This window comes from Acromyrmex echinatior, chromosome 3 (assembly GCF_024713525.1).
Source record: "Acromyrmex echinatior isolate Ae372 chromosome 3, ASM2471352v2, whole genome shotgun sequence".
In the NCBI taxonomy this organism is placed as follows: Eukaryota; Metazoa; Arthropoda; class Insecta; order Hymenoptera; family Formicidae; genus Acromyrmex; species Acromyrmex echinatior.
The window spans coordinates 11,533,868-11,555,013 of record NC_141854.1 but is presented as its reverse complement, the minus strand read 5'-3'; the positions used below and the strand labels follow the sequence as shown (position 1 = coordinate 11,555,013).

At 27.2% G+C, this 21,146-nt stretch overlaps 5 protein-coding genes across 21 annotated transcripts in view; 1 reads left to right on the top strand and 4 right to left on the bottom strand.

The window, feature by feature from the left end:
- LOC105150032 (uncharacterized) overlaps positions 1-21,146 on the top strand; it is a 211,953-nt gene that overhangs the window by 176,935 nt on the left and 13,872 nt on the right. For 6 of the 12 annotated variants that reach the window (XR_015544480.1, XR_015544479.1, XR_015544476.1 and 3 more), the window contains exons 6-8: positions 17,756-18,178; positions 19,479-20,283; positions 21,045-21,093. The gene's annotated coding sequence lies outside the window, so the exon portion shown is untranslated. Of the gene's footprint in view, positions 1-17,755; positions 18,179-19,478; positions 20,284-21,044; positions 21,094-21,146 lie in introns of those variants that run through there. The other 6 variants (XR_015544474.1, XR_015544473.1, XM_087404349.1 and 3 more) reach the window with 2 other exon arrangements.
- LOC147910209 (uncharacterized) lies at positions 201-8,236 on the bottom strand. 2 transcript variants are annotated; one of them, XM_087404340.1, is made up of 10 exons: positions 8,152-8,236; positions 5,450-5,630; positions 5,192-5,311; positions 4,543-4,660; positions 3,689-3,950; positions 1,842-1,961; positions 1,534-1,624; positions 1,193-1,326; positions 536-668; positions 201-445 (listed from the first exon to the last, which is right to left on the bottom strand). In XM_087404340.1, the coding sequence occupies exons 2-10, from the start codon at positions 5,591-5,593 to the stop codon at positions 395-397; spliced, it is 1,173 nt and encodes a 390-aa protein (XP_087260466.1). In that variant the 5' UTR covers positions 5,594-5,630; positions 8,152-8,236; the 3' UTR covers positions 201-394. The 2 variants fall into 2 exon arrangements, with proteins under 2 accessions (XP_087260466.1, XP_087260467.1); XM_087404341.1 differs by lacking the exon at positions 8,152-8,236 and having other exon boundaries at positions 5,450-5,906.
- LOC147910208 (uncharacterized) lies at positions 5,917-12,151 on the bottom strand. Of its 2 annotated transcripts, XM_087404265.1 has the most exons (9): positions 11,443-12,151; positions 9,912-10,031; positions 9,709-9,826; positions 9,259-9,520; positions 8,961-9,077; positions 8,664-8,754; positions 8,439-8,581; positions 8,152-8,284; positions 5,917-7,236 (listed from the first exon to the last, which is right to left on the bottom strand). In XM_087404265.1, the coding sequence occupies exons 1-9, from the start codon at positions 11,581-11,583 to the stop codon at positions 7,183-7,185; spliced, it is 1,179 nt and encodes a 392-aa protein (XP_087260391.1). In that variant the 5' UTR covers positions 11,584-12,151; the 3' UTR covers positions 5,917-7,182. The 2 variants fall into 2 exon arrangements, with proteins under 2 accessions (XP_087260391.1, XP_087260390.1); XM_087404264.1 differs by lacking the exon at positions 5,917-7,236 and having other exon boundaries at positions 7,573-8,284.
- Positions 12,251-17,757, bottom strand: LOC147910207 (uncharacterized). Of its 4 annotated transcripts, none has more exons than XM_087404326.1 (9): positions 15,813-17,757; positions 15,403-15,522; positions 14,934-15,051; positions 14,364-14,625; positions 13,764-13,880; positions 12,968-13,058; positions 12,743-12,885; positions 12,515-12,647; positions 12,251-12,409 (listed from the first exon to the last, which is right to left on the bottom strand). In XM_087404326.1, exons 1-9 carry the CDS (start codon positions 15,954-15,956, stop codon positions 12,356-12,358), a joined length of 1,182 nt encoding a protein of 393 aa, XP_087260452.1. In that variant the 5' UTR covers positions 15,957-17,757; the 3' UTR covers positions 12,251-12,355. The 4 variants fall into 4 exon arrangements, with proteins under 4 accessions (XP_087260452.1, XP_087260453.1, XP_087260454.1 ...); XM_087404327.1 differs by having other exon boundaries at positions 12,515-12,581; XM_087404328.1 differs by lacking the exon at positions 15,403-15,522.
- LOC147910200 (mannosyl-oligosaccharide alpha-1,2-mannosidase IA-like) overlaps positions 20,121-21,146 on the bottom strand; it is a 302,227-nt gene continuing 301,201 nt past the window's right edge. The window contains exon 4 of the mRNA XM_087404345.1: positions 20,121-20,952. Coding sequence (XP_087260471.1) covers positions 20,908-20,952 — 45 coding nt within the window. The 3' untranslated portion in view covers positions 20,121-20,907. The remainder of the gene's footprint in view (positions 20,953-21,146) is intronic.

Sequence of the window (21,146 nt, the reverse complement as noted above, 5' to 3'; positions counted from 1 at the left end):
TATATATATATATATATATATATATATATATATCTCTGTGTGTGTGTGTGTGTGTGTGTGTGTGTGTGTGTGTACACACACACACATATTATATTAAATTTTATATTAACATTTATGAACATAAATTATGAATATTTAAAATTATTAACATGACTTTAATACTTTATGGAAATTTAAATAATGGAAAAATGGAATGAGATGCAAGAAACAACATATTTATATTATTTGATATATAGAATACAAACATACAATATTTGTTTATGCCTCATGATGATTTAAAATTACAAAATTGTGTAGTTATAAAATTTTTCGGATTGTATCATACAATCCATTATTATTGATTAAAAAATGTCTTCCTTTTTTTTTATATGATGTTGACTTGTAGTTTATAACATCATCGTACTGAATAAAATACCATAAAGTAAGACATGGATAAACTCATACCCTAGAACAAGAAGAACATCCACAAAGAAAGGGTAACATATGTATGTCACAAATAATACAATAAGAATTAAGAAACGAAAAATAGTATTACCGTAGCAAAACCTTCAAATGACAAAACATACAAATCACCTATGAGTAATACACAATTTTTCGAACTTCTTTGCATTACAAATAATATCAATTTTTGCGCGTGTAAGGGTATCATATGCCACTTAGAATTATATCTAAAAATATAATAACGATATTATATTATTATCAATTACTGTTGTATAATAATTATATATATATAATATAGTAAGTAATGCAATAAAAAATATTATTTTATTAAAAATAACAAAATAAAAATTTTAATATATAAGTTGCAATTTTAATTTTATTTAATTTTCTTTTTATTTAATCTTTTTAAAATAAATGTCACATAAATAACTATTATTATACTATACAAGAGTATAAATATATTTTTTATATGTACAAATCAAAGAAAATATACATAAATTTTGCATGCTTACGGAATTACAAACAACTATCACGCATCTATTTATTTTATGTTAAGAAATGTTTTGCATATTTAATAGCTATAATAACAATTAATAATTTTTGTATAATAAAAACTTTTTTATGTGTAATGATATATGTATATCAAAATTATAGCACTTTTAAGTAATTATAGCACTGTGTGCAAAAGAAATTAAAGCTATAAAATAATTCAAATTACATGTTCAATTAATATCAATTTTTAATGACTTACGTTTTTGATAAAAAATCATTGCTATGATTCAATATTTTTTGTCCCGAGTAATTGACAAAAAAGAAATAAAATAAGTGAACCAATAAGGATGTTACGGGAAAAATATTTTCAACGATTCCCTTTGCAAATACAGCCTAAAAAATTTTAGTAATTAAAGTATCAAATCTCTGTAAGAGAAAAAATATAAAAAACAATGTAAAAATGTTTGGCTTTGCCAAACATATTTATACTACAATAAACTATATAAATAACTGTATAAATAATAATTTAAAAAATGAAGTTTTTTAATATGCTTTTTATTCCGTTAATGGTAATTATCAGTCGTGCAACATCTTACTTACACGACACAGACTAACAGTTAAAGATGCTATGCCAAGCACAAGCAGGAAAAAATACAATATTACAAAAGTATTTTTTAAAGATTCGAAAAACCTTTAATAATGAGAAAAAATTAGTTATATTATAGATCACTTAAGGACATTATGAGGCGTCACACTGTTTGATCAGTTTGAAATAGATACATAAAATAGAATATAAATAAATACACAAAAAAAAATACGCAAGAAAATTACCACACAAGTTTAAATTTAAAGAAATGCGTGTATAAATAATATTTAAATCCGAAATATTGCAATGAGAAACAACTTACTCGATAGCCCGTCTGTGAATGTCGACCGCACTGATTATTCTATTACAAGCGATGCAACGTTTTCCAGAAACTGGATTTCTTTTTTTATAATCGTCCGAAAAAGCATGTTCGATATTATAGCTAAAAGAATAAAATTATCTTAATGAAAATAAATTTCTCATAGAGTATAATGCTTTCGACACAAATTAAAAAAATGTTTTGTACGTATACCAATTTTTATATTGTTATTATCTAATAATAATACATTTTAAATACTAAATGGCTTTAAAATATACTTCTCTCTAAATTTCTTTAAAAGCTGTAATTGTTTAATAATATTGAATTAATTTCACAAATAAAATTTCAATACAAGGATATCTGTTATAAGTTTATAATTTTGTACATTAGAAACATCGCGTTCTTAAAAGGTATTTATATTTGTTTCTATTGCAAAACTTATATAAAATTAAATAAAACATTTTTATATTAGGTGTTGGAATTAATTCGTAGCGTTTTTTTAATGAAAGAATGTTATTTATTTCACATGAGCATTAAAAAATACATTAATGAAAGTACTTCCCATCACTTTCTACTACTTTTGACCATCTTTCGGGCAGTGAATGAATACCGCGTCGGAAGAACTGTTCATCTTTAGATGAAATCCAGGAATCGAACCATTTTGTACAATCTTCGTAAGATGTGAACTTCTGCTCGCACAAGCTATGAGCTAATGATCGAAACAAGTCGCTAGGTGCAATATCAGGAGAATACGGCGGGTGCGGTAGCACTTCCCATTTAAGTGTTTCCAGGTATGTTTTTACCGGTTTTGCAACGTGTGGGCGAGCATTGTCGTGCAGCAAGATGACTTTATCGTGTCTTTCGAAGTATTCCGACCGTTTTTGCTTCAATGCACGGCTCAAGCGCATCAGTTGCCGTCGGTAGAGATCTCCAGTAACGGTTTCATGCGGTTTTAGCAGTTCGTAGTATATGACACCCTTCTGATCCCACCAAATACAGAGCAGGAGCTTTGAGCCATGGATATTGGGCTTTGCCACTGATGTTGATGGTTCGCCGGGCTTAACCCATGACTTTCTGCGCTTTGGATTGTCATAATGGATCCACTTTTCGTCACCGGTAACAATCCGATGCAAAAAACCTTTTCTTTTCTGCCGTTGAAGCAGCAGTTCGCACGTGAGAAAACGTCTCTCAATATCCCTTGGTTTCAATTCATATGGGACCCAATGTCCTTCCTTCTGGATCATGCCCAAACTTTTAAGACGTTTTCCTATTGTTGAGAAGTCAACTTCCAATGACGTAGATAATTCTTTAAGTGTTTGACATGAGTTTTCATTGAGCAGTGCCTGCAAATCGTTATCTTCAAATTTTTTCGGCTGACCAGGTCGCTCCTTGTCATCCAAGTCGAAATCACCAGCTTTAAAACGTGCAAACCACTTCCTACATGTTTGCTCAGCCAGAGCATGTTCACTATACACATCCACTAAAATACGATGAGCTTCAGCTGCACTTTTGTTCATATTAAAGTAATGAAGCAAAACTCCCCGCAAAAACACTTTATCTGGCACAAATTTTGACATATTCAATGAATTATACAGTATTGTTATTTATGATTTCAAGAAAGGTTATGTACGGCAAATGACGTCCTATGATAGATGTTTACAATGTATACAGAACTATAGGTAACAACGAAATAGTGTACTGCTTGTGCCATCTCTTGTAAAACGCTACGAATTAATTCCAACACCTAATATATTTATATTTTACTAATAATTACCATATAAAAGAAATAAAATGTATTTTAAGTACATAGAATCTTTACATTAATTTGTCACGTTTTATTTTCTTCTTACCTAGCTATTTTAAACATTCCACATGCATGTTGTACGAATGCTACGTATATAGATGTGGTAGACATTAGTGTAATTTGAATTGTAAAACAGCACACAATCATATGCAAAAGAATAAGATAAAAGTATTCATTGCTGTCAACAAAATATTCCGTTAAAATTAGTATGTGATGTGGACGAGACTGGTTAAGCGGCGCCACAAAATCAAGAAGATTCGGTATAAAATGTACACAGCCAAAGATTATTGGAACGCTATAAGTCATTACTGTAATTATTAACAGAAAGTTAATATTCATTGTTATAAGAATATGAAAAATTAAAAACTTCAATATATGTACAAAGACAGCAATGCAAGTAACAATTAAGGTGATTACATAGTACTTATAATTACACAAAGAAAAAATTTTCTTTAATTTTATTTAATTAATTCAATTTATTAATTTTTGAAACAATTAATTTTAACAATACAAAATTAACTTTAAGTTCATGACAAATTGTCAGAAAAATATGAAATAAAAGTCCATAATGGTCGAAGTTGGATCTTTAATGTTTAAATAATTCAGTGTGAATTTGTATATACTATATATCCATGTACATATACATATAGTACAATACAAATTCACATTGAATTATTTATTTAAATATTAAAGATCCTGCTTTGGCTGTTATGGATTTTTATTTTTCTTATTGATTTTTACATCTACGATCCAATAAGATTGTTACTGTTGTCATAAAAATGTTAAAAATTTTGAAAGTTTTTTGTTGCTTTAAACAACATAAATGTAAAATATTGTTTAGATAATATTAATGTGTATTTCACACATGTTGAAATAGTATAACAGTTTTATCAACCTTACTTGCAAATAACTGTGCGTAAAATGCTCCTACATAAGTATATTTCTTAATTATTTCATATTCCACTTTATTTTTTAATGTATTCCAATCGTGCTTTATTATCTCCATTAACATTCTTATCTATAATTGTGCACAACATCACTTTTATGCCTATAACGATGCTCAGCTCTTAAATTAACACATTTTTTATTTTAAATATTATGTCTATTATGATTTTTTAAAGAATATACAATTTATTTATTTTGAAACATATTAAGATCCTATAATAATATTTTAATTATATATATTTTAAAACAACTTGTTAACATGCAGAGATAAATTTATTTTAAATAAATAAATAAAATTATTGTACTGTAAAATAGAGTAACTTTGAATCATAGATAATTTTAGTCTAAATTTAAAAAATAGAGAATACATATATTAAACACTAGAACATAAGTCTATGCTTTAAGTCTTTAAGATGTCTTGTGATCTGATTTTGTCATGCCGTCTGAGCAGTATCAAAATTTAGGCCAAAGTTACCTCATTATACGGTTTTATCTTTCTAATGTATACTTATAATTTTCTAAAATTTTCTTTATAAACTTATAAATAAATTCAAATAAAGTTTTAAAAATACTATTGAATATTATATTGTAGAGTGTGACTCACTGATTTGATTTTCACACAATATGCGACATATTTCAGAATGACAATAAAACAAGGAATCGTATATGATAAGACTTCAAGAAGAAGATCTAAATTGTATTCAGATGTGACAAATGTAGATAACTGCAAATTGTTTGATACAAAATATAATCTTTATATTATAGATAAAATAAATCAAAATAAAAATATAATATGGCTTGTAATCACTAAACTATCCTTTATCAGGAATAATAATAAAGGAATAATAATATTTAATGATACCTGAGCTATTATACAAGATACAACACAGAATAAACAAGAAATTCTTTGAATTCGAATGTGCCATACGTTTTGGTACGGCCATAATCCGATAGCTGATAACATCATCCGATTAAGTGTATAATATCGACTACCATCGAAGTCCATTTCTGCGACACAACTGAGATCACATTTTTAACCGCAACTAAGAGGGAAAAAGGATGATTACTGTTGTTTTATTATGCATGACATTATTACATTGCGACAAAAAGATAAGGGGAAGAAGAATTGCTTACAGAAGCCAAAAAGTAAAATGGGTATAATGATTAGAGTGGCGTATTACCGTAAAATTGTAGTAAATAATATAAGTATATAAATTACTATTAGATCGTATCCTCTCATTTTTTGTAAAAGCCAGTGTAAATTCTTTCATATTTATAATAGGTACAAGAGAGTGCATAACATAAAATACGATATTTCATTTGTGAGTACATTTCTAACTCTTTCTTTTATAACTTATATGATAGCACAAATGCTTTTAATATATATTGATATACATCTGTCTCTTATATCATTGAGTCACTTTCATTATGCAAGTAATGATCCAAATATAAAGTTGACAATACAAATATGCGTTTAATTTTATAATTTAAACTTTACCTAATATAAATATATCTCATTATTTGCACATTTGCATTAGGTAAGTTCGAGCGAAGGGTTCCGTTCCTCCCTTTATTTTTACCCAGAAAAAAATATAACTCTTAACTTAAATTAAATTTTAGTTCAAAATCAGAAATTGCTTCAAATGGAAACTCAAAAACTCATATGGAACAATACAATTATATAGACTTCGTTTCGTCTTGTAAGCAAGAGAAGGATGGACCTCATCTGGAAAGTTGTAAACCCATATGGATAATCCCGCTCGCCGTGGACAATTGTAAACCCATGTGGAATTTCGTTTTGCGTTATAAAGTGTATGCTTGGACGCACTGGATTTTATCCACTCCCGCCTTTTATGGGGAGACTCTATTACCAACAACTAGACAAATAATATGTTTGGGTAGAACTTTTTACGCAAAGCAAGGCTTTTTTGATCGTGAAGTCCATTCCGTAAGGTTGGGGGACGGAGGGGGTGAAACCTACTGTCCACGCATATGCTTAACAATGCGAAACAAAGTTCTATATGGGTTTAACTTTTTACGCGAAGAAAGTTCTATTTCACACTCCCCTCTTGCTTACACAGCGAAACGAAGTCTAAATGTACACATGTAAAACAAGCAACAATTTTTTTCAATATTAAAATATATTAAAAATATTTAATGGTATTTCTTAAATGTATACTCTGTGCCTAAAAATTACGTTCTATATTCGTAAAACTTATTTTATTAATAATCTTTTAACAAATAAAGAGCGATGGTTAAAACATTCTGAAGGTCACTTAGGACATAACATCAGGACCTTGACAACATGTCAAAGTCAAAGTTATTGGAGTTCGGTCTCCCAATCTACATATTTACGAATTACATAATTTGGTAATCATGTAAGCGTTTAAACTATTAATTTTTTTAAAGAAATTTTTATAATGTAACAAAATTAAGCCAAATAAGTAACAATAAAATAATTATATTATATTATTTTATATTTAATTTTATTTTTATTTTTATAATTAAGTAATCCACTTTGATTTATTATTAATAACGCTATTCATCAAACGATTTTGTGAGGATTGCATTTACTGTCACAAATATATTGCATGATTATTTATAAACCGAATGCATAACCATACAATAAGACAATATCATACTGAAAAGCTGAAACAGGAAATTTTTTTCATATATTTCTGTTTTTTATATTCCATTTCATAAAATCATGCTTTCTTAAGATTCTTCTATACATGTATGTATCTATTTTCGACTATTATACATATAATAACATTTTATTCATGAGAATGGCGAGGTTTAAAAAATAAAAATTAATGTAGTTTATTAGTACTTAATATTTATACTATTTCCTTTGTTTCATTTGTATTTTAAAGGATAAAAAGTTAGAATGATTTAAAAAATAGTTAGAATGTGATTACAAGATATTTTAATTTTGTTAATATCATTTGAAAAAGAATCATTTGTATCTCTTGTATCCACTATACATTTCTTTTTTGTTTATAAAGGATTCAGAACTACAACGCATTTCAGTTTTCGAAAATACGACAGATTTTAAAATCTTTGAAGTATAAATGGATACAAATGATTTTTTATTAACAAAAAAATTAACGAAATTAAAGTCTTCTTTATCTTATAGTCAAGCATTGATTATTTCTTAAATATCCTATATTTTTTACTTATTAAGGTGCACAAAGTGATACAAACAAGTGATATAAACAAAATAAACAACATCATAAATTTTTAGTTTCCATAAAATTAGACGCCAGAATCAGTTAACATTTTTACTTTTATATAGATCATTTTATTATTAATATAATATATTTTTATTTAAAAAATTATATAATATTATTTATATGTATAATCTCATAAGATAAATGAATATAAAACAAATTTTGAAAAACAATGAAAAATATGTAAATATGTATTATATATGTATAAATAATCATACATTTCTTAATATACGTAGATACATACATATATAAATATATATAGGTGTATTATATTGTATGTGTATGTGTGTGGAGGGAGGAGTACGCGCGCGCGCGTGTATATATGTGACATTACCGTGGCTAAACCTTCTAATGACATAACAAATAAACCGCCGACGATTATTTTGCTGTTTTTCATGCTTTGTCGTAATGTTATGAGTAATAATTTCTGGGCATATAGCGGCGCTGTGTACCACCGTGTGTTACATCTGTATTGATACAAACAGAAATTGTCATAACGATTTAAAATAATTTTTTGTTGTGATTTTTTCACTAAAGTTTTTACTCATAATATTTTACATAAAAATATTTTTTCATAAAGTAAAAATTAGTACGCTATTTATTGTATTAGAATGCACTTACATTTGTCGAAAAAAATTTTCACTGTGGTCAATTACATCCTGTCCAAAATAATTCATAAAAAATCCATAGCAAAAGTGAGCATATACAAATAAACCGGTTAAAATAGCTTTGTATAAACTGTGTGTTATCACTGCCTCTAAAAGCTGTTATTAATAAATATGTAAATAATATAGTACTATTTGTGATCTCTTACATACATTCTGATACTATTTTAAAAGTACTCACGCGAAACATATTAATACTTCCCGATGCTACACCAAACACAAATAGAATAAAATAGGACGTCGAGAAATTATGTTGAATATTCTCAATAAATCTTAAAAAGATAAAAAGCATTAATTTACGTTATAGTAAATAAATAATTATATTATATTATAATGATATGCGAATTAGATATAACAAATATATACATATAAATACATACATGTGATATTTTTACATTTATAAAATAATATTAAAATTCTTCATTTTAACCTCAAATATACAATAATTATACATATTCAGATTATATCAAGTACTTACTCTAAACAATGTTGATGAATGTTTAGAGCACTTAACAACTTAATGTAACATCTGCATTTAGTTTTTGAGGATGTTGAAAAGGATGTGTTGCATTCGAACGCAAGTGTTAAACGAAAGCTGTACAATCAAATCCTTATTGAAAACATGCAAATGCAATAAAAAAGAAAAACATTAAAAATAAATTTATTAATTATGATTTATTAGAGCTATTTTCAACAAAATAATGCTTATAACATATTTTACTTGAGATTAAATGCTAAAAAAATTAAACAAATATTGTTTGTATAGAGAATTTCACCTGGTAAGTTCGAATAATGCACAAGCGTGCTGTACTAACATCATGTACATGTTTTCTGTCGCCATAATTACCGTCATACCCAAGAAAGCAGTTACGATAAATATCAATGAAAACAAGTAAAAATATTTTTCTTGATCAATAAATAATTCTACTTGTACCGGCAATTGTCGAGGATGAGGTTCGTCTAACAGCGATATATTGTTAAGAAAATATGGCATATATATAAATAAAATAAAGATGAATGTCCCTGGATAAACAAATGCTAAAAAAAATCAAATTTAACAGACGATATTTGCAATAATTAGTAATATATATTTATAAAATAATTTGTTTTCAGATATCTTTGACAGATTCTTTTTTTAATTTAGTTTTTTACTCATTTCTGAATCAAATCTAAGTCTTGTAAATAGATATTATTTAATAACAAAAACAGTGTTCTATTTTACTTACAACCAGAAAAGATTGCATAAAATCTTGTTTTAAATACATATTTTTTAATTATCTTTTGTTCATCCACGTTTTTTATCGAATTCCAATCGCACTGAATTTGATCAAAGAGATTTTTCACCTATGATTATAATCAAAATATTAAATAGATGTTTCATAGAACCGCTTTTTTAATTAATTTCTTAAAATTAATTCAAATGACTCACGTGATTAGAATTAAAATACACTATATTATATTTCAGAACGTAAATTATACAAGGAAGGTTAAATGAGAAGACGTCAATGAAAAGTGATATATTATAATCATGCGTGATAAACGTTGCCAACTAAAAACAGAATTTTTATTTAAATAAAGTAATATAGTCTTATCTTGTAAAATGAAATATTAATATAATGGATACAATTCATGTGTCTGCAAATCTACATCAAATTTATATATTTTAAATTAAATATAATTTTTATATTTCTTTTATAATATATGTATATCTCTAATTATATATGTAATAATCTTTCGGAAACGTTGATTAAATAGTCCAGAATGTTCTATAATTCTTAATAAAGAATTTCAAACACAAAATTAACACTTTTACAACTTTTATAACTAATAATAAGCGGGTTGATCCCGGTTGTCTTGTACAAAACGATTGTCCACAGTCATGTGCACACGACCGTAGTACATATAAGCCCCGGACACAATGCGAAAGAATAGCGATAGCAATAGAAATAACACGATTTTAACCTATCAAAAGCTGTATATTCTAATGTATCTGATTTCTGATAGATTGAAATCGTATTATTTCTATCATTATCGCTATTCCTTCACATTCCTTCGTTATTCCTTTCCATTCTATTTGGGGCTTAGCACATTGCATGACAATATTGCACACAGCGCAGTGTACATATGACAGTATTGCACACAACATATTGTACACGATCATATTGCACACAGCGCGTTGTTCGATGCATATATATACGATTGTATTGCACATAACATATTGTACACACAACTGTATTACGTATATGACGATATTGAATACATTATTATTTTAATTATTTTACACGTATTGTGAACAAAGAAGATGATATTTGGCATGTGTTTGCAACTTTCTACTCGAATTGTAATTTTACATGTGTTGAACGAGGAGTCCACCCATATCATCTGGTATATGGAGTACAGTGCAAACATCCATAATTGTATGAATCTACATTTAACTTTCCATGCAAAGCAAAGTTTCAAATCACAATGTGTATGGAAATGTGTGCAACATGATTATATGTGCAATGTGTTACGTACAATATGATAATATGTGCATTGCGCTGTGTGTAATAAGCTGTGTACAATACGGTCGTATTGCAAACAAAATAGACAATCAAAGTTTTGTAGGCAAATAAAATTCTTTCATTTTTAAACATGCTATAATATATTTTTTATATATAATTTATAAACATTTGTGATTCACAACAATAAAATAGTTTTAGTTAAGCAATACAAATAAAATTTAAACTTTAGCTATTCTGCATAAAACATGATCTTATTCTTTTTTATGCTTCTCATTAGTCTTGAATTTTTTTAAATTTTTCATTTTTTTCTCAGATATTAACACTATCACTATCACAAAAATGTATGTACGTAATGTAAATGTTTACAGTACATTAAGCTCAGAGGATTTGCTAAATCTAAGTGACTGCAGTCATTTCAACGGGAATAATAAAATAAAATGCAACGATCACAGATACCTGTGCTAGTATACTTTGAATGAGAATGAAGGACACGCACATTCCACGAACAATTCGACGTTCTGGCTTTTCATAGGGCCATAGACCGACCGACTCCATTAGATGTCGGATAAAATAGTACTCATTGTTGAAGAAATCCATTTCGATTGGCAGTTATTACGATTTTGTGCAGATTTGCAAAGATTACGCCGTCGTACCGTTTTACCATTATCGGAATATCTTAGTAGCTATTGCAAACTTATTGCATGCATTTTCCGCGTCATGATGATGATAATATATAGCATTACGAAGAATCTGATACCGGGAGGACAATTTATAAATTAGCTTATTACCAAGCGGTCTTTAAAGTAAGATTGAATGAATCATTCGACTATCGTGCACTATAGTCTACCAAAAGATAGGTTGCAACGTAAAGCAACTAAATTACATGTTTAATATAACTACTGGTGTTTTTCTCCGGAGTAGAACGGTAGCAGTTACAGAATTTTTACGCATGCGCGATGCGACAAAGAATTTCTTACATTCATGATTGCTTGTGCAGCAGACCGTGGCGTGATAATTTTTTTCTAGAGACATGTCTCGCAAATATGTTACGATACGGACATACTAGAGAAAATACGTGTGAAACTATTACTTCAAAATTAACTTCGATGAGCTAAAAGTGCATCTAAAGAATATATTACGTATAAAATATATTATGTATAAAAGAGTGAGTGTTGTGTTTACGAAAAATATTAGTAAAAAAGATATATATTTCACTGTGATAAATAATAGTAAAAGTTAATGAATAATAAGCAATAGTAAAAAATTTCGTGTATCATGCTGAATAAGTTTTATTGCATAATAGCACAGTCTTTAAAATATAAAAAAGGACTATAGACGATCGTAACCATTTCTGTTATATCGATATAAATCATGTCCGAGTAGAATAAAGTAGCATAGAGTATGATAAAGACGAGTTAATAAGCTATAACAAAATTTATATATTATTCATGCTAACTATATTATATTTTAAACATATCCAAAATATTTATTTTTATTCAAATACGTTTATTTATAACAAAATAATTACCGTAGCAACTCCGTCCAATGAGAATACGAACATACTGCCAACATCAAATAAAATGTTCTTTGAGGATCTGTGTAATATAAATAATATTTTTTTTTGAACATGTGTAGATACCATATACCATTTTACATTATAGCTGTAATCATAAACAGTTAAAAAAAATACTCATAATATATAATAAATATTTTATTTCACCTAGTGAAATAAGTAAATTAATCATTTTTAACTTACGTTTGTGCAAAGACATCAGCGCTACTATCAATTAAATCTTGACCAAAACAGTTAACCCAAAACATATAAGCTAAATGAGCACCAATGAACAGACCAAAGTAGAGCGATTGGTTCGTGTCTTTTGATTCAATTGTTTTTAAGAACTAAGATAAAATAAAAGGTATTAATTTTGTTAATAAGGAAGTAATTGCTGGAGATTATATTAGCACAGCATGTTTTACTCACTTCAAATAAATTAATGCTTAAAGAAGCTATGCCAAATATACACAAAAACAGGTAGGAGACAGAAAAAGTAGAACATAAACATTCGATAAACCTTGAATAAAAAAATCATAAACATGCACGTGCGAATTTTGTGAATCTTTTATTATATAGATAAAAATTTTTATAAAAATTTAATATACAAAGTGACCAGTAATGATCGCATAATCTCTCGTGAGCAAGTAGAAAGAATTAAATTGAGTTGAAAAGCTCTATACCATTTTGCAATTTTAGCAATAGTTAACAAAATATTAATTTCTAAAATTTGCTGAATAGCACGGCTTATCGCCAAATACAAGCAAGCAAGGAGATAGGACCGCTCATCGTTGTAGGTTGGTAGTTATGCGGAAAGTTGTTTATTACAAGCAGCCTTGGTAACTCACAAGCAGCGAAAGAAAACATCTTGCTGAGCGATATTATACGGTAACGCACGCTTGCGGTAAGCCGAACGGAGGGATACATTTATTCAATGATCTTTAGAAATTAATATCTCGTTAACTTTTGCGAAAATTACAAAATGGTACAAAACTTTTCGATTCAGTTTAATTCGCTCTATCTACCCATGAACGATGTTACGTCTAATATCAAACTCTGTATATGTAATACATATATCCAATTTTCTTGCGGAACATTAATTTTAATTAATTTATCAATATATTTCAATCATAATTTAGCGTATACACATAATATATTTATTAAGCAAGCTAAATATACATTATTTTCAAGAATCTTAAATTATCTTAAATTAATTATTACTCACTCTAGAGATCGTTTGTGAATCTTGATAGCTTTAGACAATTTAATACAGATGGTGCACTTTGATTTTTTAGATATATCCAATTGTAATCGATCGTCGAATGCGTTCAAGATACGATAGCTAAAGCAATGTCATTCTCATAATTAAAAACAGTTCAGAAATTGATAATACAGAGGAACATATTTACAGCACAACTGGACGGGATGATTCTTTGTACATACAAAAATAAGTCGAACGTGCAGAATAATCTTTTTTTCGACAAAGGCCTTAAAAATCTCTTAGGCCTTGTAATCTCTCTTAATAAAATAAATAAAATTTAATTATTTGTCATAATATTTTTTTTAATCTTGTCATTTGTGAAGTCGCCCGGACGTTAAATAAACATGTTGGAGTGTCTTTCTACAAATCATATCTTCTTTAAATGCATGTGTATTCGACGCAATTTTTAAATTTGATTTTCTTGAAAACAAAACCTTGAACAAAAATGTGTAATTTGTATTTTCAATTTATTTTTTGTACAAAGAATCATCCCCGTCCGGTTATACTATAATATTTATCTATTTTGTATAACAATGGAATAGTATACAATAACGAATATTATACCTAGTAAGTTTCAATAATCCACAAGCGTGTTGTATACATATCATATATAATGTTTCAACAGTCAATAATATGGTCAAAATTATAAGAGCGATTATTAAGAAGTTTAGAATAAAAAGAAGAAAATGTTCTTCCAAGTCGAAAATAGGTTCGATTACGAGCGGCAATTGATGTTGCCGAGGCTTGTTCAATGGTGCCACAATATCGAGGACGTCCGGTATGAAAAACAATACAGTGAAAAATAAGATGCCAAAATATAGAGTAACTAAAACCAGTGAATTATATATATATATATATATATATATATATATATATATCGATAATACAAGTATTTAGTATATTAAGATAGTGAATAAAGAAAAACACTAATTATTAATTATTTGCTGTTTTAATAAACATTTAACATAATTTTTATCTAATTTTCATCAAATTTTACAAAAGTAAAACTATAAGCTATGATGATAATATTGCGAAATATAATAATATAGAAAGATATAATATATATTATTTAATTGTAATAAAATAAAAGTAACTAAAACGCGTAAATTTGCATAATATGAATTTTGTTCTTACATCCTGCATAAATAGTATAGAATCTCCCTTTATTCGCATATTTTTGTATTATTTTTATTTCCTCTACATCAGTCAAAGCATGCCAATCATTCAGAACTTGCTCGAAAAGATATTTTACCTGCCAATTAAGTACCAATTGTTTGCAATAGTTAATTGTTTGCAATAGTCAATTTTATTGTTAATGCATCTATTGTATAATATTTCATTTAAATAAAAATTATATTGACATTTGTGATAACAAAGACATTATAAACACAATACTACTGACATCATTATAAATGGAACACTACTGACAATAACTTGTAAATGCAAGATTGTATTGTATTGCAAATGCCATCATTGAAATCAATATAAATATCATTGTATCATTTAAGTATAGCTTATAAATAGATAGCTTCTACTATTTCATTTATATCATTGAGTAATATGTTTACGCTGTGTTATGGAAAATTTTCTTGATTAAACTTACTTGTTCCGATTTAAAATATAACATATTATATTTTACAGTGCAGATAAGAATAATAAAAGAGAAGGAAAATACTTTTGTAAGAAGATCTCTACTGTATTCAATTGTAATAAAACTCATCAACTGAAAATATATTATTTAATATTTATTACATAAATATATATATGTAATAATTATTTAATATTATCTTGAACCTTCATAGGTGTAAACATACGTGTAAACATACGTGTAAACATTCAATATATTGTAATAATATTAATTATATCCTTTAATATATTAGTATTATACATATAATCAATTTTTTAAGAAAAGGCCTTAAAGGAAATCAGATATATGTGAATTAAATAAATTTGAAAAAATAAAACAATAAATAAGAATAAGAACAAAATGCATCTATTATACGAAAGATCTACCTGCGCTGCTATACCTTCTGCCAAAAAAAACGATATAAGAATCATTTTAATCCTTCTGGTTCCTAACGTTTGATAAGGCCATAGACCAATAAACGACATGAGGAGACGATTTAGATTGAAATAACGACTTTCAAACAAATTCATTTTGATTATACGTTGGACACATAAGAATAGAATAAACAATTTCTCTTATTTCTTATTTTCTTTAAATGCTATTGAATTTTTTTTTTTCATTCGTTGACTTTTGATACTATTACTCACTGATGCTAGTAATAATCCGATATCTTTTAAACTGAAAAATGTTCTGTACTTCATAAAAGAAAGTAATGCGTAGGTTATTTTCGTCAATAGGTTTCTCAACTTTACGCGAAAATATGGTAAATAATAATGTAACACTAAGAAAATTATATGTAATAACAACGATTGAAATGAAGAAAAGATATTCTCTAAAGGAAAAAATAGTTTTCTTACTTCCAGTTCGCGCAAACGCAGTAAAAAGTCATCTTCACAACTACCGACTAGGGGTATTATTCACGGTTGAACTGTCAGCCAGTATACATAGTGTCAGTTGTTATAGTTTTCGAGGAATTGATTCTTTGAATTGTACCACTATAAGACGTTCATTTGATTCTAATAGATAAATGTTGATTAACATATTGATTAATAAAATACATAGAATAGAATATTTATTACTTTCCCCTTACATTTCCCCAAAAAGAGAAATATATTGATTAATATATCATCGAATAAACGTGTTTATATTATCTTGTTATCCAAATTGGGTAATCTGTAAGTTTAGTCTAATCTGTATAATCTAATATATATTATGAGATAAATCCTAATACGTTTACGTATATAACAAATTATAGATTATGCGTACCTAACAAATTATTTTTGCTGTTAAAATATATTTTCTTCGTGATATCTGTAAATATTGTATCATTCTAAAAAAATGTATAAAAATGTAATTCTTATATTTCTCTCTGCTGAGATTATTCTATAACCTTAAAAAAATCATTAAGAAACTTATTAGCACTTATTTTCTTAACTAGGATACATTATATAATGTTAAATAGATATTTTAGGTCATTTAAAATTATATAGACATATGATTACATATATTATGAATTTTAATTCCGCTTATTTAATAATAATTATTATAGATATCGCGAAGAGTACAATTAGAAAAAATATGAGTAAAACTCATAATAAAGACTATGTTTTTTTTAAAGCTTTTTACGAATGCTCTGATCTTCTCATTAAATTCTCAACTGTAATATCCTACTGTAATAATCAACTGTAATATCCAACTGTAATAAAATACAGCAGAGTATACAGCAGAGAAAATGTTATAACATTATGATCAAGTTAAAATATTGTATTTTTTTTAATATGAATTTTTTTGATAGTTTTTATTTATTTTGTTATAAGTTATTAAAAATTACCTATATTTTTAAAAAAGATTAATACTTATTTCGTAAGTATAATACAATATAGGAAGCTTTTGTTTCGAAAATAACAGTAATTTTAGGTTACACATAATATTTCATTTCAAAAAATTTAATCTACTCATTTTTAGGTTAGTACATTAAGCATTTTATTAGAGATGCAAATAAAGACTTTTTTAAGCTACATCGATCAAATGAAATTTTGTTTCTTAATTTATTTAAATCCAAATCAAAGTAAATCAAATCAAATCGCGTTGAAACAACTTTTCATTAATAACACAATTATCATACTGATTTTAAAAATACATATATTTTTGAAATTTTAGATAATATTATATTAAATATGTCTATAAAATTTGACATTCGTTCATGACAATAGATATAACATTTTATAAAACATTTTATGAAATTAATTTATACTTAATGTATCAAAATAACAATTTCTATGTAAAAAAATCTTACTCAAGGCTTAATTCTAACAATTGATATTTACAGGTATCTCAATTTAATGACTTTTTGGAACATCTATTCAAAACATCACGAAGTGTTGCGCACATAATGGGATGCGCATAAGGCGTAATGGAGATCGACTCATTTTACGATGTATGAGTCTCTTGGTTGTGTGCTATAGCTGGAGCATAGCGCTGTTAGACGAGGCGGTCTGGCATAATTGTGCAATACGTGTATCTCGCATATCTCAACGTGCAGCCTTCCTTTCGTTCCGCCCTTCGAGAGCTACGCTGCATACCTACCAAGCGCAGCTTACTTAATGTCGACGAATAACGGAGGTTGTGCATAGCTGACAGACGAATTCATTTTTCCAAACGACTAAATTAGCATTGATCGACGTCAACAAAAGCATACAAGAAAATTTCTAAATTGATTTTTAAATCGACTTACGGCGTATCATATCAAAGCGTAAGTACGAAAAATGTGTACAAAATAAAACATTACGTATTAAGGCGAATGTACCAGTCAGTAGACATGGCTCACAATTACTAGACAAAATATCAAAAATTTTAAATATAAAGCTTTTAATAATATGTATAACTAAATGTTTAAATAAATTCGTTGTCTTCAAAATTTAATAAAACAAATTAATTTAGAGTCGCACATCGTTAAAAGTTTAATAATTAAAATTTATATTTAAAATTTATATTTAAAATTTTTATCGCTTTATCCAATAATGGGATCATATCCTTTAACTGGTACATTTATTTTATATGACAACGACAAAACATTGCTGGTGCATATGTACTTAATTATGTACACACACACACACACACACACACACACACACACACACACACACACATTTCATATGTATATTTCTTGATATTCTTTTGAATATCATTATAAATAATATTGTATTAATCCTCTAGTGATTAGTATCCCAAATAACAAACAACGCTTACAAAATGTTAACAAAGCGCTAAAAAAGCGCATATAATCGCTTTTTTAGTCCTTTGCAAGCGTCCTACTTGGGGTTATACATTTATTTTTTATAAAGGTATAAGAATATATCAAAAAGTCCAGGAGCCATACAGTTTAATTAAATTTAATAATTGAGGAAGCAATATAGCATTAAACACACTAAAATACAGTGCTTTTCGCCAAAAGGTTATGCGTTAATTCATTAATACATTAACAAATTCGGATATCGACAAATTTTTTTTCAAAATAAAAAAATTAAAATAAAAAACTTTTTTACAATAAGATGATGCTACTGCTAAAAAATTAATATTTTAATAGAAAAAAATTATTAACACTCCAAACGCTAACAATGGAAAGATATCGTGATTTTTCGTTTTACGTTTTGTGAAGTTAACACTCTAAATTTAAATTCACTTTTTTAAAAATGAGATTCTAACTTCACAGAAGTATCAATAAATGGTATTTAGTTTTTAATGCGAACTTAGTCATCTTCAAATTGTCATCGGATTACGAAATTTTTAGTAGACAGCGATAAATAAGATTCTGTCACATTCACAGACTATTTGATCATGACGATGTAGCGATAAAACCAGTTAAACTGGAATAAATTTTAACGATTGTAACAAAAGTAGCAAAAGTTGAGAAATAAATTTCTAAAAGAGCGAAAGGAATTACTAATAGAATGAGCTTATTGAAATCAATATCAAATCAATAATTTAATTAATTATTATTTGTACCTATCTTTCTATTTAAGTAATATTTTAATGTGTGTATATTTTTTCAGATAGAGATGTTAACAATATACTCGAGAAACTGTTATCATTTAACTGTTATTATTTAACCAAGAATTCGGATTAAGCATCATAATGCATTTTTGTCTATATTTTTAGACTAATAATATCAAGAAAATATAATGTTTAAAAGAAAAATATAGAAATATATTATATAAGTAATATATATATATATATATATATATAAGAGATAAAAAATAAACTTCTATATCAAATTTTATATAAATTGCTCATGAGGTATTTGTCAAAGTAGACAAACAAACATAACTGTAAGACTATGTAACAGAAATAAGTACAAACTGTAGCGTTTTTAAAATTTTAATACTCTCTTTTACATTTTCTCCTTTTTAAGTTTGCTATACTATTATAACAAGTCAGCTTAGAACCGGTCAAACAGGCTTCTAAATAAATGGAAGGTCCTTGCAGCTTAATGTCACCAACGCGATTTATAAAAATACGTTTAATATACGTTCATTATTATATTCAATTCTGAGTTTTAAAAGAAAAATTTTATTGCATGACTGTTGCTAACAAGCGACTTTTAGTTAAATACTTTTTTGACTCGTAGCCCTTTGTCTTTCTGTTTATTAAATACTTTTTTGTTTTTTGTAGAAACTGCGAAATAAAATTGCATATTCTTTTTTTTACGATTACTCTGATTTCAACTTGACAAAATTAAAAAATATGCAACTTAGAGCTGCAGATATACAAGTAAACAGATCTACAGCTAAAAATATTTTCATATCATCGTGCTTATACTGAAAATAAATGTGTTTATATATTAACGCAAGTGCAAATGTAAGTTATATAAATCTGTTCTAATATTTATTTAACATCAATATTATGCTAAAAATTTAATCTATTGCATCAATAACATCATGTGCATATTTCCTGTTAATAAATTAATACAAAATTTCAATAATTGTGCATAAAGATTATATGTGGAAATTTTTTGCTATTATCCTTTGTTACGTAATATTGCTTTTAGTAATCTTGTAATAGTGAATGTAGCATTTTAAATTGATAGCAATATAAACATCACTTTCGTATATAAAATATATATATTTCATTGTTCTTTTCTTTAATCTTGTATGGCTGTGCGTATATATTAACGTGAAATGGCGGTGTCAGATACTGGATGTTACGGCCAGTACCTTGTATTCTCCTCTTCGTACCTGCATCTTCAACGCATAATACGCGATGCGACTCATCGTTTTATACTTGGAGCGGTTAGGCCCCTTCGGATGCAGCTTCCTTACCGAATTTATCGCTCGTCCGAATCGCAGACAAGTCCATATAACCCGTTCATGATCTCGCTTCCCACCTAGCTGCAAAACCCTTGCACTCGCCGCGCTGTTTTCATTCTTATATAAATCTCATTGCAGGTATATATATTGCACGGTCTTCCTTTGGTCATCTCACTCATATCGACCATTGAAATTTATCTCGCTGACCAAACGCGAATAACTGAAATGAATCGTTGTCAAGCCGCCTTTTAATTTTATTCTTTATCATTCTTATTAAATATAAGATATTTAAGTCATTCTTTTCAATTTCAGATGCCGATCGTAACGACAATTTTGGGATAATTCTGTTTACGTAATAACGGTAAAATATTAATATTTAAATAAAATTTATGTTTATGCGTATTTTCAATTGCC